Source organism: Scyliorhinus canicula, chromosome 9 (genome assembly GCF_902713615.1).
Source record: "Scyliorhinus canicula chromosome 9, sScyCan1.1, whole genome shotgun sequence".
Lineage (NCBI taxonomy): Eukaryota > Metazoa > Chordata > Chondrichthyes > Carcharhiniformes > Scyliorhinidae > Scyliorhinus > Scyliorhinus canicula.
The window spans coordinates 169,530,639-169,555,866 of record NC_052154.1 but is presented as its reverse complement, the minus strand read 5'-3'; the positions used below and the strand labels follow the sequence as shown (position 1 = coordinate 169,555,866).

At 47.1% G+C, this 25,228-nt stretch overlaps 1 protein-coding gene and 1 long non-coding RNA gene across 3 annotated transcripts in view; one reads left to right on the top strand and one right to left on the bottom strand.

Annotated features, from left to right (window-relative positions):
- The window catches only part of LOC119971894, a 74,145-nt gene extending 68,469 nt beyond the window's left edge, over window positions 1-5,676 (top strand). The window contains exon 3 of the long non-coding RNA XR_005461941.1: window positions 5,468-5,676. This is a non-coding gene — a long non-coding RNA (uncharacterized LOC119971894). The remainder of the gene's footprint in view (window positions 1-5,467) is intronic.
- LOC119971893 (switch-associated protein 70-like) overlaps window positions 1-25,228 on the bottom strand; it is a 251,970-nt gene that overhangs the window by 131,999 nt on the left and 94,743 nt on the right. For both annotated transcript variants that reach the window (XM_038808175.1, XM_038808174.1), the window contains one exon: window positions 23,620-23,847. In XM_038808175.1, coding sequence (XP_038664103.1) covers window positions 23,620-23,847 — 228 coding nt within the window. The remainder of the gene's footprint in view (window positions 1-23,619; window positions 23,848-25,228) is intronic.

Below are 25,228 nucleotides of genomic sequence, written 5' to 3'. Positions count from 1 at the left end.
CTTTGAGGAAATAACAAACAAGGTGGGTAAATGGGAACATGCACATGTGGTATACTTGGATTTCAAAAAGACCTTTGATAAGGCGCAACATCAAATGTTATGACATAGAATAAGAGCTCATGGTGTAGGACGTAACATATTAGCATGGATAGGGGATTGGTTGGTGGCATGATGCAGAGAGTAGGGGTAAACGGGTTATTTTTGAGCTGAAAAGCTGGAGCCAGTTGTGGGTCACAGGGATCAATGCTGAGGCTTGAACTCTTTACAAGCTATATCAATGATTTGGATGAAGGGACCAAATGTATGGTTGCTAAATTTGCTGATGACATTAAGGTAGGTCAGAAAGCAAGTTGTCAAAAGGACATAGGTTAAGTGAATGGGCAAAACTTTGGCAGACGGCAAATAATGTGGGAAAATGTGAACTCATCCACTTTGTCAGAAAGAAAAAAAAGCAATTTATTAGTTAAATGGAGAGAGAGACAGCAGAATTCTACGGAACAGGGGGATCTGGGTGTTCTGGTACATAAATCACAAAATGTTACAATGCAGGTACAGCAAGTAATTCGGCGGGTACATGGATATGCTAGTGTTTACTGGAAGGGGAATTCATGATAAAAGTACCAAATGTTGCTACTGCTGTATAGGGCCTTAGTGACATTGAATCTGGAGTAGTGTGTAGTGATTTGATCTTTAAAAGGATATAATTGCATTAAAATCAGTTCAGACATCCCATGGGCAATGGATTGGATTGGATTTGTTTATTGTCACGTGTACCGAGATACAGTGAAAAGTATTTTTCTGCAACCAGCTCAACAGATCATTCAGTACATGGAAGAAGAGGGAATTAAACAAAATTCAAGAAAATACATAATAGGGCAACACAAGATATACAATGTAACTACATAAGCATTGGCATCGGATGAAGCATACAGGGTGTAGTGTTAATGAGGTCAGTCAATAAGAGGGTCATTTAGGAGTCTGGTAACAGCGGGGAAGAAGCTGTTTTTGAGTCTGTTTGTGCGTGTTCTCAGGCTTCTGTATCTCCTGCCCGATGGAAGAAGTTGGAAAAGCGAGTAAGCCGGGTGGGAGGGATCCTTGATTATGCTGCCCATTTTCCCCAGGCAGCGGGAGGTGTAGTTAGGGGAAGTGTCCCCAATGTTGGGGAAGTGCATGTGGTGTTTCCCACAACCATTATTTTTGATAAGTTCCTTCTCAATTCGCCAGTGTATTGGTATTTCCTGCAAAAATTTATTTAAGCACCCAGGCAACAGTTTAAAAAAAATATGCCCAGGAATTTAAAACATGTAAAATAATGAACAATAAAGATTCACCTGTCGAGATGGCTACAGTTAAGAAGGTGACCGGTTCCCCCAAGCTTCTAGCAACCTATACTCTGAGTGAAATTCTGGTCACTGAGCTCAACAAATCTCGATGAAGTTTGACTCTGGATTTGAAAAATTCATTGGAAGAGTCTCTGGGCCCCATTCGGTCCTCCCTCGATACCATTCGTTGAGGTGTCGATTCTCATGCCAGCACCCTTACCGATATGGAGCCGGCCCTTTTCGGACCACAGCGACAGGATATGTACAGTGGAGGTCAGGCTGACTGCGGCGATTAATAATAATAATAATAATCGCTTATTGTCACAAGAAGGCTTCAATGAAGTTACTGTGAAAAGCCTCTAGTCGCCACATTCCGGCGCGTGTTCGGGGAGGCCGGTACGGGAATTGAACCCGCGCTGCTGCCTTGTTCTGCATTACAAGCCAGCTGTTTAGCCCACTGTGCTAAACCAGCCCCTTAAGAAGAACATGTAATTGTGGGGTAAAGTTGATGACCTGGAAAACCGGCCAAGACAACAAAGCATACGCATTGGTGATCTACCAGAAGGGATCGGGGGTCGAGCCCCAACACAGTTTCTGTTTAAATTATTCAAAAAGGTGGTTGGTGAAGATAAATTCCCAAAACCCTGGAGCTAGATTGAGCCCACTGAACACTTCAACCAAAACTTCACCCTGGCGAACCCCCGCGAGCCATTATAGCCCAGTCCCATTGCTACAAAGATAAGGAACTTGTTTTTTGATGGGCAAAGGAACACAATCAGAATCTACTGAGACATGAGTGCAAAGGAGGCGGCGGCATTTAACATCAAATCCACGCTGCACAGGAAAGGAATTGGCTTTGGTTTGATTCACCCTGACAGCCTCTGCATCACATTTAAGGGCAAAGATCACTTCTTTAAAGTACCAGACGAGGAAGGTTCTTTCCGTCAGCGGTGCGCACTTAATTTTTGGTATTGTCTTGGGTATCAGAGTCTAGGACCTCTGAAACTTAACATGGGAGCCAAGCAGTATAAGGATGATTTATTGAGGTATTGCTCTGTCAATTACGCCACTGCAAATACGAATGCAAAGCTCATGTGTGTTATATGTAGAAACGTAGAGGCAAATGAGAGGAGAAGTTTCAGATTTTGAAAGAGAAGCGGTGAGTGAAAAAATCCTTCGGAGGTTGAGACCTCAGAGTCAGCTATTAACTTACAGCTGACTCCAAATTAAAAGATTACGTTGCTGTACCTGACCTGTGACAGCACATTAAAAACATGCCAAAAGCCCATAAGGGTGTCAGCATTCTGGAGTAGCATCTCCCAGGAGTATGCAGTGCTGAGTAAAACAAACATTTTGTTGCTATTGCCCTTCACAACGACCTACATGTGCAAGGTTGGATTTTCCGTTCACACAAAGATGAAGGTGGCACAAATGCACTGGCTGAAGTCTGCAACTGGTCTGTTCCTTTCCCTCTCCTCTTGTGAACCAGATTGGAGTAAGATCATGAGGACCAAGCAGGCTCACCTTTCACATTAAAGGTCAGCAAATGTGGCGTGTGCCACGGAGGTCAGCTGGTGTAGGTTCCAAAAGTCCGCCAGATGACAAAAGTGGGTCCCAGGAAAAAAAATTTGAATAACACTTGGGTGTTTATAAATGGGTGTGTATATAAATATCTCGTAGTGAGAGTACCTTTAAGAAATGGGTGTTTACTATTGCAGTGATGTCAGAGAGTGGGTGGAGCTGGGCTGCCTGTCAGCTTTTTACTTTTGTTTTAGGCTGTTTGCTGCAAGGTGTGTTTTAGTTTTGTTTTCAGTATTAGAGCTAAAGCCAGACCAAGCAGGTGTACTGCTGTTCTCTCTGCCATCAAAAGACTATGGGCACAATTCTCCCATCGGGAGACTAAGTCCCGACGCCGGAGTGAAAACCGGAGTGTTTCACTCCAGCGTCAGAGGCCGCTCCCAGCCCCCTATTCCCCCACCCACGGAGGGCTAGGAGCGGCGCCGCATCATTTACGCGCGCCGGGCCTTGGCACCGTGTAACTGACGGCACCTGCGCAGGTTGGCCGCCGTCAACCCGCGCATGAGCGGTTGCCGCCCTCCCCACGGCCGCCCCACAAGAAGATGTCGGATGGATCTTGCGGGGCGGCGGAGGAAAGGAGATCCTCCTTCAGAGAGGCCGGCCTGCCGATCGGTGGGCAGCGATTGCGGGCCAGACCCCTTTTGAGACCCCACTCCCCAGAGCAGGATTCCCCCCTCCCCCTCACAGGCCGCCCCCCCAGCGTTCCCGCGCTGTTCCCGCCAGCAGCGACCAGGTGTGGACGGCGCCGGCGGGAACCTGTCATGTTGGGCAGGCCGCTCGGCCCATCCGGGCCGGAGAATCGCTACTCACCCGTTACAAACGGCGAGCGGCGATTCTCCCAGCGGCCAGCCGTGAATCTCACCGCACCAGTTTGGGGGGGGGGGTGGGAGAATCGCGTGCGGGTGTCGGGATGGCGTGGCGGGACTCGCTCGGCGCCCCAGCGATTCTCCCGCCCAGCGTGGTGGGGGGAGGGGGGATTCCGCCCTATATCTGGATCATTTGGTGAATTCAGAATTATAAATGTTTTCAGTAGTGACTTTAACCTGATGTTTTTGTTTTTAAGTCGTAGGGATGTTAAAAGGAAAGCTTAAAGGATTACTTAGTGTTGTATTCTTTGGGGGATGTATTTGAATTAATGGTTGCTAAGATGTTCACTGTATGTTTTAAAAAGGTTAACTTGAGTTCATAGAATAAACATTGTTTTACTTTAAAAAATACTTTTCCATTTCTGCTGTACCATATCTGTAGAGTGGGCCGTGTGCCCACCATACTACAATCTATTATAAGTTGTGGGTCAGGTGAACTCCCTGATACACTTTGGGGTTCTCTAAACCCTAGACCATAACACACTGCAGTAGAGCTCTTGTTATGTGGTTAAAACAAGCAACTTTATATCATAGTTCATATGTCAGGGTATGCACCATTAACAAGGTTGGTTCGTCAATGGATGCTACACAAGAGGGAATACCTGTTGCTTGTCTTGTTCATGATGACAAGCTTAAGGATTTGATTGGTGGTTTTATTGAGTTAAAGGTTTATGATCACAGGTTTGGTTTTCGTTCTAGCGGTTTTGGAGCTTGGTGCTTGCTCTGGGAATGAAGAGGATGGGAACGATTTTCTACATTGACAGTTAGCAAAGACCTTTTTGTATTTGGCCATTTTCATTATGTAATGGATCTTCTTAGCCTTGCTTTCTTCTTCATTCAATTTACTGACTTGTTTATGAAGTCTTTGTGTAATGTTTGACTAGCTGAGGCGGTCAAGTTGGTATAGGGGTCTCGATGAGATTAGTTACATGGAATGTTAGGGGATTCAATGGCCCAGTAAATGCCCAGTACCGTGGCAGCATGGTAGCATTGTGGATAGCACAATCGCTTCACAGCTCCAGGGTCCCAGGTTCGATTCCCGGCTTGGGTCGCTGTCTGTGTGGAGTCTGCACATCCTCCCCGTGTGTGCGTGGGTTTCCTCCGGGTGCTCCGGTTTCCTCCCACAGTCCAAAGATGTGCAGGTTAGGTGGATTGGCCATGCTAAATTGCCCCTTAATGTCCAAAATTGCCCGTAGTGTTGGGTGGGGTACTGGGTTATGGGGATAGGGTGGAGGTGTTGACCTTGGGTAGGATGCTCTTTCCAAGAGCCAGTGCAGACTCGATGGGCCGAATGGCCTCCTTCAGCACTGTAAATTCTATGTAAAACATTACAAGGTGTTTTTTTCTCAAAAGCCTTAAAACTGATGCTGCATTCCTTCAAGAAAAGCATCTTCATACGAAAGGCACGCTTTTTCAAACTCCTGTAAACGTCCGGTGAACGTCTATGCCCCTAATTGGGACAATATAACCTTTATCACGTCGCTTCTATCCTCCCTTTCCATGTTATAGATCCAGAGGTGGACAACTCAAGCCCAAAGACTATTGCCCTCTCCTGCACGGCCAAGGCTCTCTCCCATCTTTATGACTCAAATGGGTCGTGTAGACCCCTGGCGTTTCCTCCATCCGGTCACAAGGGGCTTTTCTTACTTCTCTCATGTCCACCATGCTTACTCACGTATCAACTATTATTGTTTCCGATAGAGCTGTTCTCTTCATGGTTATATCAGACCATCTGCCGCACTCCCTCAACCTGACTCTCATGTCCAAAGCTAAAGGTCGGCCTCCGTGGAGATTTAACACAACCTTACTATCTGACAAAGATTTCTCTAAATCTATATCCACTATATGAAATGTTTTTGTTGGAGGGGGGGGCGGTGAAAATGGGGAACAAATTGTACAAACTGTATAACTGTGCGTTGGGGAGTATGTTCCCCAGACTGTTTATGTTTTGTAACCATTTGAATAAGTTTGGAATAAAAATTTTAAAATGTTAAAAGAGATGTTTTTATTAAAACAAGCAAATCTGTTTCCACCGCCCTCTCAGTTATTATGGGAAACCCTCGAGGCAGTTTGCTGGGGAACATAATTTCTTACAATATTTACCAAACAAAGAAAATTAAAGCAACAAGAATTGGTGGATTCAATGACAGAAATAGGCTGTCAATATTCCATTACCCCGACTTCCATGTTATTTAGTTGCTGGTTTAGCTCACTGGGCTAAATCGCTGGCTTTTAAAGCAGAGCAAGCAGGCCAGCAGCACGGTTCGATTCCCGTACCAGCCTCCCCGGAAAGGCACCGGAATGTGGCGACTAGGGGCTTTTCACAGTAACTTCATTGAAGCCTACTCGTGACAATAAGCGATTTTCATTTTCATTTGTAGACAAGATAAATCTCCAGACTCAATTTGACTTACTTTCCACAAATAAAGCTGAGCACATGTTACAACGTTCAAGGGGGACATTTTATGAATACATGAACAAAGCTGTCCGCCTACTAGCCCACCAGTCTGCTTCTCAGTTTATCTCCCAGGTCTATGACTCCTTCCATAATCTTACTACTGACCCCTCTGATCTTAATTTGATCTTTGCTTCTATTTATTGTAACCTCTATAAATCGGATCTCCCATCGGTTGCATGGCAATGGCTGACTTCTTAAATAATTTGGACATTCCATCTGTAAATCTGGACATGAGCAGAGCCTTGGACCCTTTGTGCCTGGATGAGCTAACAAACTGCATTAAGTTGACGCAAAGTGGTAAGGCCCCAGGCCCTGACAGCTTTCCTATTGACTATTATAAAATGTTCTCCTCTCAACTCGAGCCCGTATTGTTAGATATGTTTAATGACTCATTGTCTCATGGTTCTCTGCCCCAACGCTGACTCAAGCTTCCATTTTAGTTATACTCAAAAAAGACAGGAACCCTGAGGAATGTGGCTCATATTGGTCGATCTCATTTCTAAACTCAGCATAAAGCTGTTAGCTAAGGTACCTTCATGCCGTTTGGAGCCATGTCTTCCTGATATGATATCTGATAACAAAACTGGCTTTGTGAAGAAATGAAAATTACCGTAAAAAAAGGGCATTGTCTTTTGACATTGTACTTCGCCCAACAGCCTCAACCAGCCCTGAAGTTGTTGTCTCTCTGGATGCGGAGAGGACTTTTGACTGGGTGGGGTGGGATTATCTGTTTGCAATTTTGCGTAAATTTGGATTTGGTCCAAAATTTACTTCATGAATTCACCTTATTTATACCTCCCCTACCGCAAGTGTACACTAACTCTCTACACTCAGAGTACTTCCCCTTATCCATCAAGGGTGCCCTCTGTCTCCACTGCTCTTTGCCTTGACGATGGAACTTCTATCAATAACCTTAAAGTCGTCCACACTGGTAAGGGTAACCATCGAGCTGGTGTGGAGCACTGTATGTCCTTATATGCCGATGACCTATTGTATATTACTAACCCTGTTGCCTGTGTTGGTGGCATAATGAATATTCTCAGCGCCTTTGGCTAATTCTCTGGCTATAAATTGAACATCAACAAAAGTGAATGTTTCCCCAGTGCCAAACAAATCTCCCCAGGAGCTTTGCCGTTTTGTATATCTGGTTCTGGTTTTCACACTTAGTGACTACTTTTTCACTACTTAGGGAGAGGCAGTGGCGTAATGGCATTGTCACTGGACTAGTAATCCAAAGATCCAGGGTGATGTTCCGGGGTCCCGGGTTCCAATCCCACCATGGCAGGTGGTGAAATTTGAATTCAATAAAAATCTGGAATTGAAAGTCTGATGATGACCAATGAAACCATCGTTGACGGTCGTAAAAACCCATCTGGTTCACTAATGTCCTTCAGAGAAGGACAGCTGCCATCCTTACCCGGTCTGACCAACACGTCTGACTCCAGACCCACATAGCAATGTGGTTGACTCTTCAACCCCCATTGAAATGGCCTAGTAAGGCAGCACGGTGGCGCAGTGGTTAGCACTGCTGCCTCACGGCGCCGAGGTCCCAGGTACGATCCTGGCTCTGGGTCACTGTCCGTGTGGAGTTTGCACATTATCCCCGTCTTTGCGTTGGTTTTGTCCCCACAACCCTAAAGATGTGCAGGATAGGTGGATTGGCCACGCTAAATTGCCCCTTAATTGGGAAAAATTAATTGGGTACCCTGAATTTAAAAAAAAGAAATGGCCCAGCAAACCACTCAGTTCAAGGCCAATTAGGGATGGGCACCAAATGCTGGTCCAGCCAGCGATGCCCACATCCCAAGAAGGAATGAAAAAAACATAACACACTCTCTTGTTACTCTGGTCACCAAAATTAAAGTGGATTTACAGCACTGGGATAATTTACCTATTTCCTAGTTGGCAGAATTCAATCTATAAAGATGATCATTCTGTCCAGTTTCTTATATCTTTTCCAGTGTCTCCCTTTATTCTGCCAAAATCATTTTTTGTTATGGTTAACAAGCTTATATCCACATTTATCTGGGCAGGCAGAACTCATGGAGCCTGTAGAGCGATGCTTCAAAGAGGCGGATGAGCTGGTAGGCTAGCTCTTCCTAATTTACTCTCCTATTATAGGGCGGCCAATATTCAGAATATTTTAATATGGTGTCACCATCCAAGGTTAAACTGGTGTCTTATGGAGGCGTACTCCATGTGCTCATCCTTGCTCCTCGCTTTAACTTCCATAGAATCCCTACAGTGCGGAAGGAGGCCATTCGGCCTATCGAGACTGAACCGGCCCTCCAAAAGAGCACCCTACCTGGGCCCACTCCCCTGCCCTAACCTCGCAACCCCACCTAACCTGCACGTCCCTGGACACTAAGGGGCCATTTAGCATTGCTAATCACATAACCTGCACATCTTTGGACTGTGGGAGGAAACCGGAGCACCGTGCCTAGTTATCCTTTCCCCCCTGTAACTACACGTCTAACCTTGTTGTAATTTCTTCTTTAAAAATATGGAAACAATTTTGTCAGCATTTTTAATTTTCCACTCTTTCCCTATTAGGTCCTATTTGTAACAATTACTTATTCCTGCCCTCCGAGCTTGACTCACCATTTGCCTGCCTTGTGGAGGAAGAGGGGATTTGACCTGTTTATGAATGACAACTTTGCGAGCTACAGCTAGTTTGCAGCCAAATTTACTTTACCTTAATCTAGTCTTTACTGCTAGTTTTGTTCACTCGCATTGTCCATACTTTCCTCAACTACCTCCAAGTACATCATTGGAAGGGGTTTTGTCAGTGCCTGAAGCCAGCAGTGGTTTTATTTCAAGGCCGTATCATCTCATGATATCCTCTGAACACCCGCACCCCCTCTCCATAAGCTCAACCTTGCGGATGACTGGTCGGAAGAGGCCTTTTTCAGGGTCAACTCCACATCCTCCCATGCTTGGTTATGCTTAATTCACATTTCCAAGGCCAGAATTACTGCATTTTTCTCCAACACAAACACAAGCAGTAGGTGCTCATTCACCCCTGCAGACCATATGCTCTGGTCATGCCTGAAGCTGGTCATCCCTCGATGACAATCTTTCCAAAGTTCTAGATATTGACCGACAGTCTTGTCCTTTGACAGCCATATTTGGAGTCTAATCTGCACTGGTCAGTTTCACTATGATTAAGGCAGACTTCATTTTAAAAAAATATATATTTTATTCAGGCATTTGACTGAACGAACAACAAACAAAACAAATAAAGAGAAGTTAAATTGCACAACTTAATAAATAACCAACACCCACTCCCCCCACTGCCCTACCCCTCTTCCCATCCTGTCTTCCCCATTTTAACCCCCTATTTCACCCCCCATCCCCCTCTGCTCAATCCTCCTTAAAGAAGCCAATGAACAGCTTCCACCTCAGGGCAAACCCATCGACCGACCCCCTCAAGACGAACTTGATGCTCTCCAACCTCAGGAATTCCGCAAGGTCACTCATCCACACCCCCAGCTTTCGGCAGCTCCGAGTCCCTCCTCCCAAGCAAAATCCATCTCCGGGCTATCAGGGAGGCAAAGGCCAAGACATCAGCCTCTCTCACCCCCTGGACTCCCGGGTCTTCCGACATCCCAAATATCGGCACCTCTGGACTCAGGGCCACCTCCCCCCCCCCCCCCCCCAATACCTCGGACATTACGTCCGCAAACCCCTGCCAGACCCCCTTCAGATTCAGACAAGCCCAAAACATGTGGCCATTGTTCGCTGGCCTCCCCACGCACTGCCCACACCTGCCCTCTACCTCCTCAGAGAACCTACTCATCCTAGCCACCGTCAAGTGCGCCCTGTGGACTATTTTGAATTGGATAAGACTGAGCCTCGCACATGACGAGGATGCATTCACCCTCTACAGGGCCTCCTCCCACGTCCCACCCTCCACCTCATCAGCCCCCCCTCCCAGCTCCTCCTCCCACTTCTGTTTAATGTCACCCATCAGGACTTTCTCGCAGCTCCTTATGGACCTCGGATACCATCCCCTCCCTTGACAACACCTTATCTTGGAGCCCTAAGGGTGCCAATGAGGGAAAGGAAGGCACCTCCCTCCTCACGAAGTGCCGGACCTGCAAGGACCTAAAATCATTCCCCCTGGGTAGCTCATATTCCTCCTCCAAGTCCACTCTGCCCCCTACGAACAGGTTCCCGAATCACTCAATCCGTTACCTGCCACCACCCCCCAGATTGGTGTCCACACCAAGGCACCCTCCAGTCTCAAATGCTGCCTCTACGGCCCCCATACCCTCATGGCCGACGACGCCACTGGGCTCACAGAGTACTTGGCCGGCAAGAGCAGCAGAAGCGCCCTTAACAATGCCCCTAAGCTCGTTCCCCTACAAGAGGCCGCCTCCATCCGACTCCTCCCCACTCCCCATTTCCTAACCATGGCAATATTCGCCACCCAGTAGTAATTCATTATATTCAGCAATGCCAACCCCCCCCCCCCCCCCCCCCCAAAAAAGACCCTTTTGACCTGTGGGGTCTTCCCCACCCATACAAACCCAGATATCAGCTCATTTTCTTAAAGAACGACTTTGCGACAAAGATCGGGAGGTTCTGAAATATGAACAGGAACTTGGCAGCAGCGCCATCTTCACTGTCTGCACCTGTACAGCCGAGGCAAAAAGCAACGGGGAGAGCGGGCAGCCCTGACTTGTCCCACAGTACAACATAAAATATCCTGAGCTCACCCAGTTCATCCGCACATTGCGACCGGTGCCGTATACAACAACCGGACCCAGTCCACAAACCCCTGCCCAGACCCAAACCACCCCAACACCTCCCAAAGATATTCCCACTCCACCCGGTCAAAAGCCTTCTCCGTGTCCATTGCCACTGTTCCTTCCTGCCCCTTTGACGGCATCATAATCCCATTAAGCAACCTCCTCACATTTGCTGCCAATTGTCTTCCTTTCACAAACCCCGTTTGGTCCTCGCCTATCACCTCCGGGACAAAGTCCTTAATTCACGAAGCTAACCCCTTTGCCAACATTCAGCAACAATATCGGACGGTACGATCCACACTGCTCCGGAGTCTTATCTTTTTTCAGCATCAGGAAGATTGATGCCTGTGATAGTGAGGAGAGATTGCGAGATTCCCCTCCGCCCCCCCACCTCATCCGCACTCTCCCAAGAAATAGAAAATCAGAAAAAGGTGCACTCACCCTTGATTTTCCCCAAGCACCCTGCCACCAAACCCAACAAAACATTTCCAAGGAGAAAAAGCTCTCCAGAACCACCAAAAGGAATCACCTCCTCCAAAGTTAAATATCCTCCTTCTCCTGCCATTGTCCCTCAAAATCTCCATCGCTTCCTCTGGCGTTCCAAAATAGTATTATCGATTCTGGAAAGTCACCCAGAGGCGGGCTGGGTACAGCACTCCAAACTTCACCCACTTCTTGAGGAGGGCAACCTTGACCCAGTTAAAACCGGCCCTCCTCTTTGCCAGCTCTGCGCCCAAGTGCATTTCCTCGTCTGCCTCGCCCACAGAAGAATCTTCTCTTTGTCCAAGAAGCGGTACAACCGCACCACCATCGCCCTCGGCGGCTCGCCCACCTGTGTCCTCCTCATCAGTGCTCTGTGCGGAGGCAACTATGCGGAGTCTGCACGTTCTCCCTGTGTCTGCATGGGTTTCCTCCGGGTGCTCCGGTTTCCTCCCACAGTCCAAAGACATGCAGATTAGGTGGATTGGCCTTGATAAATTGTCCTTAGTGTCCAAAAAAGGTTAGGTGGGGTTACTGGGTTACGGGGACAAGGTGGAGGCGTGGGCTTAGGTGGGGTGTTCTTTCCAAGAGCCGGTGCAGACTTGATGAGCCAATGGCCTCCTTCAGCTCTGTAAATTCTATGATTCTATGAGCTTGGTCGACCTCCAGAGGCCGATCAAAGGCCCCTCCCCCATCAGCTTTTCCAGCATCTTGGCCACATACGTGCCAGCCTCCGCTCCTTCGATGCCTTCGGGCATCCCCATCATCCGCAAGTTTTGCCTTCTGGAGCGGTTCTCCAGATCCTCCACCTTCTCCTTCTCTGCTTGCTGAACTTGCCATTTAGGAAATCCACCAGCGGCTCCATTGACCACTGGGTGGGCGGGACAGGCCCTTTAAGGCAGACTTCACTGCATTTGCTTCATTAATAGCCCCCGGCCAGATTCTATTCAACTGGAGGTCCCCCAAACTACCCACTGCTTCATCCTGATTGGAGGACTTAATGTCTTTTCCATATTTGGAGAAAATGAAGTGTGTCATAAGAGGATCCACTGAGAAATTATTTGTTGATGGCAGCCACTTGTCTCTTTTTTAAAGAGTTAATTTTACTGTTTTTTTTTCTTGTGTGGTTTTTGACCGTTTGTTTGTTGATGCACAATCAATAGACATGAAACGTAGGTGAAGTCCGAAACGAAAGGCTTTAATTAGCAAGAAGTGAGCCCGGCAGCAGACGCACAGGAAATGGCCTGGCTGCAGAGAGACATGGGTTCTTATACCCCACCTCGTAGGCGGAGCTACCTTCCTCTTAGCCAATAGGAATACGGAGAGCACGATACTTGGGCCAATGGGCAGCGAGCCCTCTGCACCAATGGCAGCTCACACTCCCATGTACCGTAATACCCCTAGTCATACTACCGCATTTGTTTACTGGAGGATTGGCATTATGGTGCTGTATTGTACTTTGTTTACCTGCTCCTTATCACTTTTGGAAAATCAATAAAAAATAATTTATTAAAAAAGCAGTTCCGAGAAGGTTCACTCATCTGATTCTTGTGATGAAGGGGTCAGCTTGTGAGGAATGGTTGATCAGCGAGGGTCTCTATACCCATTGGAATTTCGGAGAACGAGAGGTGATCATATTGTAACATAAAGATCCTGAGGGGACTTGATGGGTGGATGCTGAGAGAATGTTTCCCCGTGTGTGTGTGTGTGTGTCCAGGACTAGGCGACTCGGTTTAAAAATTAGGATTCGCTCATTTAAGACTGAGGTTAGGAGAAATTCTTTCTCACTAACCTGTGGAATTGTCTTCCCCAGAGAGCACTGGAGGCTATGTAATCAAGGGTGCATTCGAGTTTTGATCAACAAGGGAGTTAAGGGTTACAAGGGGCAGGCAGGATAGTGGAGTTGACAGACTAGCTCAGCCATTATCTCATTCAATGTTGCAGCAGGATAGAGGGGCTGAATGACCTTCCCCTGCTCCAAATTCTTACGTTCTTGTGTTCGGACAGAAGGATGAAGGGCTGTTCCTCAAGTTTGCACGGTTCATTCCACTGGAACCAGATTCAAGGAGGCCAGAGTGGGAGTCGCGCACGGAGAATTGAAACGGCAAATGACAGGGAGCCAGGGCATAATGGGATGGCTAAACACGGATTTGGTGCTTTCTCTTCTGAATACCTGTGATCTTCATCTCTTTACTTCCATAAATCAGGAGATAGAGAAGCATTGCATCTATGTTTTCAGGGTAAAGGGACCACAAAGAAACTCAATAATGGCAACAGTTATGTAATTTCAACATGGTTTTAAAACATGCGATGAGCATGATATTGTTCTTGGCCCATTGTGGGGAGTAACATATTAGTATCAATGATTTCATATTTTATTTAGACTTGAAACATATCTGTGTACTATGACGATACGCTACTTTAAACATCAACTTTAGCAGTCAAGATGTTGTAGCACTCAGTTCAGTCATAAATACTTTAAATGTATATTTTTTTAAATGGCTTGATAACATTTTGTGATCCTAGAAACAAACTTGCCTCTTTAAACCGCGACCAAGGCCATCAAAGTGGTGTTTTTGAACTGTGCAATTGTGTGTTGCAATTTGAATTAACTGTGCCTGATTTGTTTTCTTAAGGTTTAGTAAGATTCAAAATAAAACTGTTTTCTTGATTTTCTCCAAATTTACCTCAATATTTTTTAGGTTCTGATGTGATGTGCCTCAATTGCTGATTCAAAACATAAAACATGAAAAGCACAAAATATTGATAATAAAACCTTGCTTAAATAGATCTTTATCCATATTGCTTAACATTTTATTGATCCCAAGTAGTATTTATCTTGTGTTTAAAACACATAGGAGACTTAGCACAGGGGGCAGATTCTCCAATAATGGGGCTATGTCCCCACCTGGCGATTCACTCTGGACCTTCCTTCAGAAAGTCCCGAGTGATTCTCCTACCTGCAGGGGGCTGGCAGGGCCCTGGAGTGCTTCTCCCAGCTCTGGCTGCGGATATGGGACCCCGCACTTCCGGTCGGGAGTCCGTGCATGCGCACAGCGGAGGCCTGCAGCGGCTGCCCCATGGGACATGGCAGACTCAGCCCGCGGAGCGACACTACAAATGTAGCCCCCCCGAGATTGCGTGCACCCGCGGGTCTGTGACGCCCAATTGCCCCCTTGGCCGTCCATTAGGCCCCCCCACCCCGGTGATCGATCCCCCTGACCCCCACTAGGGCGGCCGCGGTCTCATAGATGGTTAGAACCACGCCGTTGGGAACCCAAAGAGTTTTCCCTCGGAGAATTGTGGGAGGGTGGAGGGCCTCTGTCAATGACCCCCTACCTGCGCCGCGTAGTTTGGGTACAAGAACCGCGGGAGTGGCGTCATACCGGTTTTCGGCGTAGACGTTTATTCTCCGCCCCTGCGCCGATCGCGATTTCGGTGCGGAGGCTCTGTTAATCCAGCCCATGGTATTTTAGAAGACAATATGGAAAACTGCTGAAGTGAACACTTAGCAAAGAAACTGGTATTGGAGGACAGTGAAGATGATGTACAGACCAGTCTAATTTAGGCTCGTCATTTTTCTCCTTATATGGAACAGGGGTGGCATGATGGTACTGTGGTTAGCACTACTGCCTCATAGTGCCAGGGACGCGGATTTGATTCCAGCCTTGGGTTACTGTCTGTGTGGCGTCTACACGTCCTGTAGCCATCTAAGACGGCCATCTGCAAAGGCCCATGGGAATTATGGCCAATCCAGGACTCGTTTGCATTTTAATGGCCCATTTTCCCAGGACAATAGAACTCCAATCAAGCAACCGGTACAGCCACAGACTGATTAGCGCCACTCCCCTTACTCAGAAAGCCCAACTGCCAAGGTCAATAACCGCTAAGGACCCGCCCAGCCATCAAGGCACCCACCCCTTTATTGGCCGAAATTGAAGACAGTGATCAGAGCCCTGGTGAACTATTGGGTCCAAGGTTAAGGACCGCCGCAAAAAGCGCAAAATCCCAGGGGGATAAAAGAGAGCACAGCCATGCGTTCTGTCTCTTTTGGATCCGGCCTGTGCCAACCCAATCGTAGCAGGAACAGCCAGCCAAGTTAAAGACCAACGATTGCTACTTAACGGATGAGCCCAGCAGAGACAGAGCCACTTTCTTTGAACCAGCCAAGTGGAATCCAGATAAAAGCCTTATCCATTTGCACAGTGCCGGTTGCCCTGAAGTTAAGTCTAGGTTATTGTAGCTAATAGGTTAGTTTAACTCGTAGTAGATAATGTGTTTGCATGTCGAGATAACTCTTGTGTATGTAAATAAACCATCTTTTGAACTAACTAACTGGTTATGTGGTCATTTGATCGATATAAGGGAAGGCTTGTGGTTCACCAACATTATTAATAGAGCAACATTATTTGGCGACTCTGGTGGGATTCGATTAGAAGTGACTTTGTCACTCCGAGAGAACCCACAAACTTTGAATCCAATTGCGAGAAAGAGAAAGAACCACAAGTACAAGTCCCATATCGACCAAATAACCAAATTTCGGATGTGTGTACTAACCCGCATGCGTATCTAACAGGAACATAAGGTAAACCCGTTAGAATTGTGTACAACTATCAAGGGATTGTGAGCCGGAAAATAGCTTAAGCCATACCCACTGTTCAAATCGTCGCCTTATTCCCCTGTCCCAAATTAAAAGTAGAGAAAGAGATAAGAGAAGTAATGGCCACTAAGGCAATGGAAAGATTGATGAATCCACAGGAACCCGAGGTCGCAGCGACCAACAGAGCAGAGCAATGCCCCATATGGGAGGAAGAGCTAAGGAAATGCGTAAGGGGAAAGGATGCCCGTTTGGTCGATTTTTTGCGCAAATGATGAGTTAGGTCCAGGTAAGATAGGACAAACCTGGTGGGAGAACCTACGCGAGATCCACAAGAAAAATGTAGGGAAAGTCAAAAAGCCGATACCAATAGTGTCCTGTTTGGCACAGTTGCGATGCACAGAGGAGGTCGTGAAGACAGTTAATTGAGAAGGAAGGAAAGAACGTGGAAACAGTAACGAAAGTGAGAAGATAATTGAGCAACTCCGGGAACAGTTAGCAGCTAAGGATAAGGAACTGGCCGATGTAAAACACGCACATCAATCTTGTCTAGTTCACCTTAGTAGCTTCCAGACCCAGTACAATAAAGCCTACCAAGATACACAGCGCGCAAACCTGATGAGGGGAAACAGAAACAGAACATGTTGCCCAGCTAACTAGCAAATGCGCAGATTTAAAAGCAGCTTTGAGAGCGCTCCACAGCTCCACTAAGGAACAGAGGCAGAGTACCGTTAACCATGCTAAATGCTGACAGAAGATAGAAAAGTTACAGTCGCTACTCTCAGAACAGAATGGCTTCAGGTACACTTTCAGGCAGGATTTAGATGAGGAAGATGCTCCTGATTGGCAAGAGTTAAAGGAAAGCGCCCAAAGATACATAGAGGAAACGGGAAATCAAAACTGAACACTCTCAGGCCCCAAAAAGAAAAGCACCCGCAGCACCGACTGCACAGGCAGCACACACCCCCACTCACAATTCGACCCCTATGAATCCGGTTACCACACAACACAAGTCATCGATCAGGATGAGCCTGCTATTGTTTACACCACCTCACTATCCATAACCCAATTAAGAGAAGCTTGCACGAAAATTAGTCCATTCCAGCCCTCCGCACACCCGCACAGCTACTTTGAGGAGGTGCGCCAACAAAAGGTTATTCGTACGGCCTAGATGAGAGAGAGGAAGTAAAGCTAATAGTTCTGAGCCTTAGCCAGTGCGTAAGATCAGCTTTGCCAGAACCTCAAAATGTAGCAGGAGGAACCCTACAGGAAATGAAAACAGCCATATTAGATGCCATTGGGTATAACAAAGGAGATCCAGTCGAGGGTTTAAATCACTGCAGGCAAAAGAAGGGAAAGCATCCGACCGCATTTGCTGGTCTCCTATGGATTATTTCATGGCAGTCAACAGACAACTGACCCACGCACACCTAAATGAGGAGGACACCACTAAATGGTCCCGCACGCCACAGACGCAGGTCAAAAGGCTTGTGTGAACTACAACCCCACAGACCACACACACAATGAAGTGTGGCTGTTGCCATGAGTCCCGAGACCATGCTCAAACAGGGAGTACAGGCAAAATATTTCACAGTGCTGGACATCAGCAATGATTTTTGGTCCATCCCATTAGACAGGGACTGCCAGTATAAATTTGCGTTTACGTTTCAAGGGCAGCAGTACACGTGGACCTGACTCCCACAAGGATTCCATAACTCCCCCTCCATTTTCCACCAACAATTTGCCAACGGACTTTCTAAATTTTCCCGACCCAAATGCCTAATACAATATGTAGACGACCTGCTCTTGCAAACGGACACAAAAGAGGAACACGTAAAGCTCTTATCTGAATTACTAGGCCTGCTGCAATCAATCGGATCAATCAACCCCAAAAAGGGCCAGATTTTAAAGGAAAAAGTTATTTATTAAGGCACCACCATCACCCACGGGAAGAGAGAAATTGAGGAAAAACGGATCGAGTCCATCGTTAAATTGCCCCTGCCCCAAAATGTCACTGCACTCCATCATTCCTAGGTTTGGTAGGCTATTGCAGAAATTATACAGATGGTTTTGCCACCAAAGCAGCCCCACTCTCAGAGCTCCTTAAAAGGAACGCCCCATGGGAATGGCTTCCACAGCACACAGACACCATTGATAATTTAAAATGCGACCTGGGCACAGCCTCCGCTTTACAAGTTCCACACCTTGACTTGCCCAATGCTATAGAAGTAGCAACCACCGACCGAATCCTAATCAGCAGTACTCCTGCAAAAAATGACATGGTCACTTAGGACCCGTAGCCTATGCCTCAAGAGCATTAGACCCCGTAGAGGAAGGATTCTCACCTGCGAACGGCACTTGCTTACAGTCTTTTGGTCAGTACAGTACTGTGCGTACATTACAGGCCTCAACCCAGTCACGATCTTAACCGAGCACACTCCCACGCAACTATTACTAGACGATAGATTAAAGGACGGTTCAGTCAGCCAAATCAGAGCAGCTCGGTGGACACTACTATTACAAGACAGGGACATTACAGTGAAACGCACCAAGACCCACACATTTCTGGCCGATAATCTCCAATACGCAGGGACACCACATGAGTGCCAGATCATAGCAGCCCAACAACACACAGGAGCCTTTATCCCAAAGTCACTACACCCACGAGCAGGCTGTAATCACAGGATTCTGAACCACAGGAGACACTTTAAAAATCTATGTAGACGGTTCCTCCACAATCGAAAATGGAGTTAGAATTACATGGTTGTGGAATTTACATGGAAGACGCGCAGGGACGTCCACTAGAAGAGATCTCTTTAAAATTGCCCAACCACCTAGGTTCACAAGCAGCGGAACTCGCAGCCATAGCCTATGTAATTCAGCACCCCGACTCTTTTTCAACCCCCGCAGACATAACTCGGGCAGCCTGTATGTGTGCAACAGCTTAACAGAATTCCTGCCCCTGTGGGAATCTCAAGGTTTTGTTTCAGCCGATGGAAAACCCCTACCCTCTGCCCCGTTGTTAAAGCACATTCTCAAGACAGCCTCAGATTAAAGTAAGAAGCCATCATCGCTCCTCCCCACCCGGTAATGGAAAGGCAAACGCCTTAGCCAAAGCAGGATCACGCCATGGTCACTTCTGGCAGCCACCCGAAAGCGAACCGATACACTCAGTCCAGGTTTCCCGACCCAGTCCAGGTTTCCCAGACCAATATTGAGGATCTATCCCAAGCCCAAAAAGCAGACGACACCCTCAAACAAGTTTTGAATGGCAACTTCCCAGCCCCCTATAATACATGGAAGGATGCACTGACTGTACAGGACAGCATAGGTTTAAAAATCGGAATTTATGTGGTCCCCACCCAGAACAGAAACCAGCTCATTTACCAATTTCATGACGGACACGGACATCAGAGGATAGACAATAGCGTTGCCATTTAAGACCTTTGTGTTGGTGGCCCGATTTAAAAAGCGATGTAACCCATTATGTTGAGAATTGCCATATCTGTGCTCAACAATCCTGAACGTTACTCAAAGAAAGGACAATTACGTCACACCCGACCTGTGAATGACCCTTGGACAAATTTGCAAATCGATTACATTGGCCCCCTTCCCCCTTGCAGAAACGGTTTCAAGTACGTGCTGGTTGTAATCAACGCCTTTACTAAATGGGTAGAAGCATTTCCCTCACAGACAAACACAGCAAAGGCCATCGCTAAGATTTTGAGCCAACAGATATTCACACGCTGGGGTCTCCCCCGCAGCATTGAGACAGACCAAGGTTCCCACTTCACCGGCAGAGTCATGCAAAATGTTGTAACAATTTTTGGGATGAGGCAGAAATTCCATATAGCATATCACCCTCAATCCAGTGGCATTGCCGAGAGAATGAATCAAACTTTAAAAGCGACCATTAGGAAGATGGTGCAACACAACAATACCACGTAGGACACGGTCCTCCCATTTGCTTTTATGTGTATTCGGAACACTGTTTCCAGTTCCACAGGTTTCACCCCTCACACTCTCATGACCGGACGGCCCATGAATGATATTAAATATTCATTAGGCCTTGATTTGGCAAGCCCTACAGTAACTACCCTCACCCACAAAAAGGCAGTCCAACAGGTTACAGATAACATTAAAGCGACACAACTCGCTGCAGCTGTCCAATTAGGTGCTAGAAGGAAGCAGATTAAAGCCTGCTTTGACAAAACCGTCCACCCCGTAGAGTACACAGTCAGTCAGCAAGTAATGGTTTCACTTTACAACCCCAGTTCTTTTCTCTCCCCCAAATTTGCAGGACCCTATTCCATTTCCGACAAAGTGAGCCCCTCCGTGTACAAGATAACGTACCCCAACGGTAAAACTGGTTGGTTCCACATCAACCAACTCAAAATCTACGGATAACAATGCAGCGACTCCCACCACATCTCTCTGGTAATAGGAGATGATTCCGCCCCGCCCATCGACAACCTAGTCAAAACCCTATGCCAACCCTCCCCATCCATGCTGGAATTTATCCCTTATCCACGCCCACAGACATCCAGTCAGTTAAGCTAGGGTCGTGGAGTAATGGCATTGATCACCGCCCTACCCAGGGATTCCACCCATTCTTATCCTGCAGCGGCCCAAACGCACCTCATGTTCCCATCACTTCACACGCTCTGGATTAGTTCTGTATACTCTGCGTTGCCTTTGGCAGGCCTTAGTTTCACCTTCTCTGCTCACCCTTTGGTTGTGGTACAAAGAATGCATTTTGCCACGTTCTGTATGCTCACCCCTTCTTTCCTTTACCTTTCGCGACCCCCTGGTCACTCCCCACCTGCTGTTTACACATATGACACAATTGGTTGCTATACACGCTGCTACACGTGAACTACCTCTGAACCCTGGGATGAAACTCTATAAAACTGGCCGCCCTGAAATTCGGCTGGTTAAGGTAAACCTCAACCACCACTGGTTGCAAGTATGGAAAAGACTGGTCAAAAAAATTGTCCGCCCACTCTCCGCATCGACCACAAGCTGCGAGAGTCTCTGGGCGCGATTCTCCCAACGGGAGACTGAGTGCCGACGCCGGAGTGAAACCCGGAGTGTTTCACTCCGGCGTCGGAGGCCGCTCCTTGCCCCCCATTCTCCGGGGGGCTAGGAGCGGCGATGCGCGAATCCCGAGCGCCCGGCCTTGACGCTTGCGTCAGAGCGGCGCGCCGGGAATGACACGGCCGGCAGCGCCGAAGTGACGTCAGCCGCGCATGCGCACGTTGGCCGGCTCCAACCCGTGCATGCGCGGTTGCCATTTTCCCCTCGGCTGCCCCGCAAGACATGGCGGCTTGATCTTGTGGGGCTGCGGAGGGAAAAGAGTGCGTCGTTTACAGACGCCGGCCCGACGATCGGTGGGCACCGATCGCTGGCCAGACATCTGCTGAGCACGCCCGTGGTGCTGGATCCTCCCTCCGTCCCCCACAGGCCCCACACTTACCTGTGGTGCGCTGTTCACCCCGGCAGCGACCAGGTGTGGTTGGCGCTGGCGCGAACCGGTCGGGTTTGGCAGGCTGCTCGGCCCATCCGGGCCGAAGAATCGGCGGTCGCTGTGAGAAACGGGGAACGGCGATTCTCCGAGTAGCCTGTCGCAAAAATGCGACATGCCATTTTTGGGGGGGTGGGAGAATCACGGGGGGGTGCCAGGGCGGCGTGGCGTGATTCACCCGGTCCTCCCGCGATTCTCCCACCCAGCATGGGGAGCGGAGAATTGTGCCCTCTGTATTTAAAAAAATTGCATTTGTCTCTCAAAACGGTATTTTTATTTTTAAATGAGAGAGTCACACATGGTGACAATCATAACGGGTAATTGGAGTAAGGAGAGAAAGACTAATAAAATTAGATATTAACCAAAGATAATAACAGATACTATGCTTGCACCCCCCCCCCCCCCCCCCCCCCCCCCGAATTACCCGGAAAACAGAAGACACAGGATGAAGCAAGGACTGCTGAAATGCGTTTGGATCATCTCTGGACTTCTGCAACTGCGTGCGCAACGGACTTTTGTAACAAACACTACACCAGCCCCGAACACTGGGTGCGAAAACATTGTCAAATGGAACCCCCTTTTCATGCATAGTAGAGGCCCTTCTAGTAATTGCAATAATCTGCAGTGTCATTCAGACACTCCGTCCCGCTCCCCGACATATACAGACCGATCCCCCTTCTTTGGAATTCAACAAAATTAAACTCATGTAACAATCGCTGCCAAAAATAAACCATGTACCTCTTTAACTTTATTTGGTTAAGTAGAAATGTGATGCTGCTGTTTTAAATTTTGTATTGTATATAAGTTCTTTGATATCCACCAGGAGCATGAGAGTGGCTTAGATAGCGTTAGCTAGAGATCAACTGTGTGGATAAATTAAATGTTTTATAGAGGCCTGCTTATAGTAACCGTCAGAGATGAATTAATTTCTGAATGTATTAATGAAATATTAGGTAAATGTCCCAAACCATAAGATAGAGTAGAGTAGGACATTGCCTTGACCAAGGGTGACCGGGCCACCAAGGATGAACAGGGATCGATAGTGTGATCCACCACGCTTCGCATTCAGGATCAAGAGGATGGGATATAGCCATCTAAGATGGCCACCTGCAAAGGCCCATGGGAATTATGGCCAACCCAGGACTCAGACAGATACAGAGCCCATGTGTATTTGAAACACAGGTAACTAGACCTGATCGAAACCCCCCACTCGTTTGCATTTTAATGGCCCATTTTCCCAGGACAATAGAACTCCAATCAAGCAACCGGTACAGCTCTAGACAGATCGGCGCCACCCCCCTTACTCAGAAAGCCCAACTGCCAAGGTCAATGACCGCTAAGGACCCGCCCAGCCATCAACGCACCCGCCCCTTTATTGGCCAAAATCGAAGACAGTGATCAGAGCCCTATTGAACTATTGGGTCCGAGGTTAGGGACCGCCCCAAAGAGCGTGAAATCCCAGAGGGATGAAGGAGAGCACAGCCATGTGTTCTGTCTCTTTTGGATCTGGCCTGTGCCAACCCAATCGAAAAACTCTTTCACAGAGCCTTGAAATGTTACAACAGGAACACTATTTTCTTGTGTGCGGCAAGTTTGTGGGTGGTAATTATCTTAACTCAATTTTCTCCTCCAGGTCAGAATCTTCTCGTATCCAAGAGTGTGGAGGGAGAAGCTTGACCAGAAATCTTTGCCAATGCTGTTACAACAGCAAGTGCAACTTAGCCCTTTAATCACCACATAACACCTCCCTGAACAGCCTGAGTGAGATTAGGAACTCAGGATAAGTTGGAGAAGCTGAACGTGCAACCCTCTGCTCCACTGGTGCTCGCACATGACTCAAATACACTGGTGAGTTTTGCTGGACTTGCGGGTATCACAGTCAAGATATTTTCAAAACACATTTTCCTGCATCCACTCGTTGCATTCCACTCTGAAAGTCAGTATCACCTCAAGGAGACTTGGTGGGAAACAGGGAAATAACCTAAAAGGCACAAAGCAGGAACAACCTAGTTTCAGTTCAAGCGTGAAAACCACTCTTACCTGCTTCATCACATCTAAAATGAGCTCACAGTAAACTTCATTGATTGCCATGGACAACGTTTGCCTGTCCATGCCTTTAGAGAACAGGCCAGAGCCAATCAGTTCGATGAACTCCCATGCAGAAAGACCACACTGCTTGGCACCGAGATGAGCTCTGTATTCTCCAAACTGCTCTTGCTGCCAATTAACTCCCATCGCTTCAGTTAGTTTCCGGAGGAAGTATTCAACCTAAGCAGCGACAAGAGGAATGTCATATTAGCATAACCTTGCCAACAAAATTTCTAAATTAATGGCTTAATTTAATAGCGAACCAGCATAGACGGGTGGAATAACTGTTTTGACTTACGCAAAAACTCGTTGATCTCCTGTGATGTTGCACACAGCGAAGTCAAGACTGCGAGCAAGTTCCAGATCAACCACTGTTGGGAGAGTGGGGGGGGACATTTGAACCAAGGCAGGGGCAGATTGAGAGGAACGTTAGGGCGGGGGATGTGGTGTGGAAGGAGAAAGGAGCAGCAATGGGGAGATAGCCAGGAAGAGAAGTTAAAGGAGGATAGAGGGAGGGTAAAGAGGGAGGAGGAAATGAGAAGTAGCTAGGAGTTTGTGTGTAGTCGGTTTCTGAATGAACTGTGTCGCAAGAGAGTGGGGGTGCTGGTTGTTCGAATCAGAACTTTGATGATCTCAGAAAATGTAAACAGTCTCAACAATCTGTAAACTTTAATTGTGCCCCAAGATTGTGACGGTCATTTCTGCTGTTTGTATTTGGCATTAACCTCGAACAATATCAAGGGTGGTCAGCTGACTTCCGTGATTACCTGTGTAAATCATCATCTAACATAAATTCATATATGAGGTAAGCTGCACAGAACTGAAGATTTTCTTAACAATGCTCTACTATAAATGAGAGCCTCGTCTGTCAAGAGAAAAGTAGAAAAGAATTTGATGGCAGGAAGTGCTGCGTTAGATATCTTTGAAGGTTCCCTTTGTAACTACATACACCATTGTAAATAAGGAAACGTGATTATGAAAACTATGGTCACAGATGCAGGGACAACCTGTGATATATATGTTGTTGATGTGATTCTTGTTCTTGTTCTGCTTTTTAAATTTATGTGTTATGTAAATTTTGATAGTGTTAAAATTCAAACAAAAATACTTTTTAAAAAAGATGCACATAAGTAAAAGAAGTGCTCAATTGAACTTACTGGAGGTTAATACAAACTACAAAGAGGTTCAGAATTCAGGTTTCTACTCCAATTTCTAAGCTATAAAAGTATCCTATTAATACTGTAGTAATTCTTCCCTGGGTCCCTTCTATGTTTTTTCTAGTCACTGAGTGTCACAAGCATAGCAGTGATGTGTATCAGCTGGGTCACTGTCTGACAAGTTGCTATGGTGAAGGGTCGGTATCTGCAAATCTCTCTTATCCTGCACGTCAGTCCCAACCCAAAATTGCAAAACAAAGGCCTTTATCGGAGTTGGGGCGGCAATCATTCATCCACCAACGTACATTCCAGCACCAAGACAATTAGTCAGAAGCAAGGTTCTCCTGAAAAGTCATCAATAGACAGGAAAGACTCGATGGTTAGGTCAGAGTGGGATCTCTGTC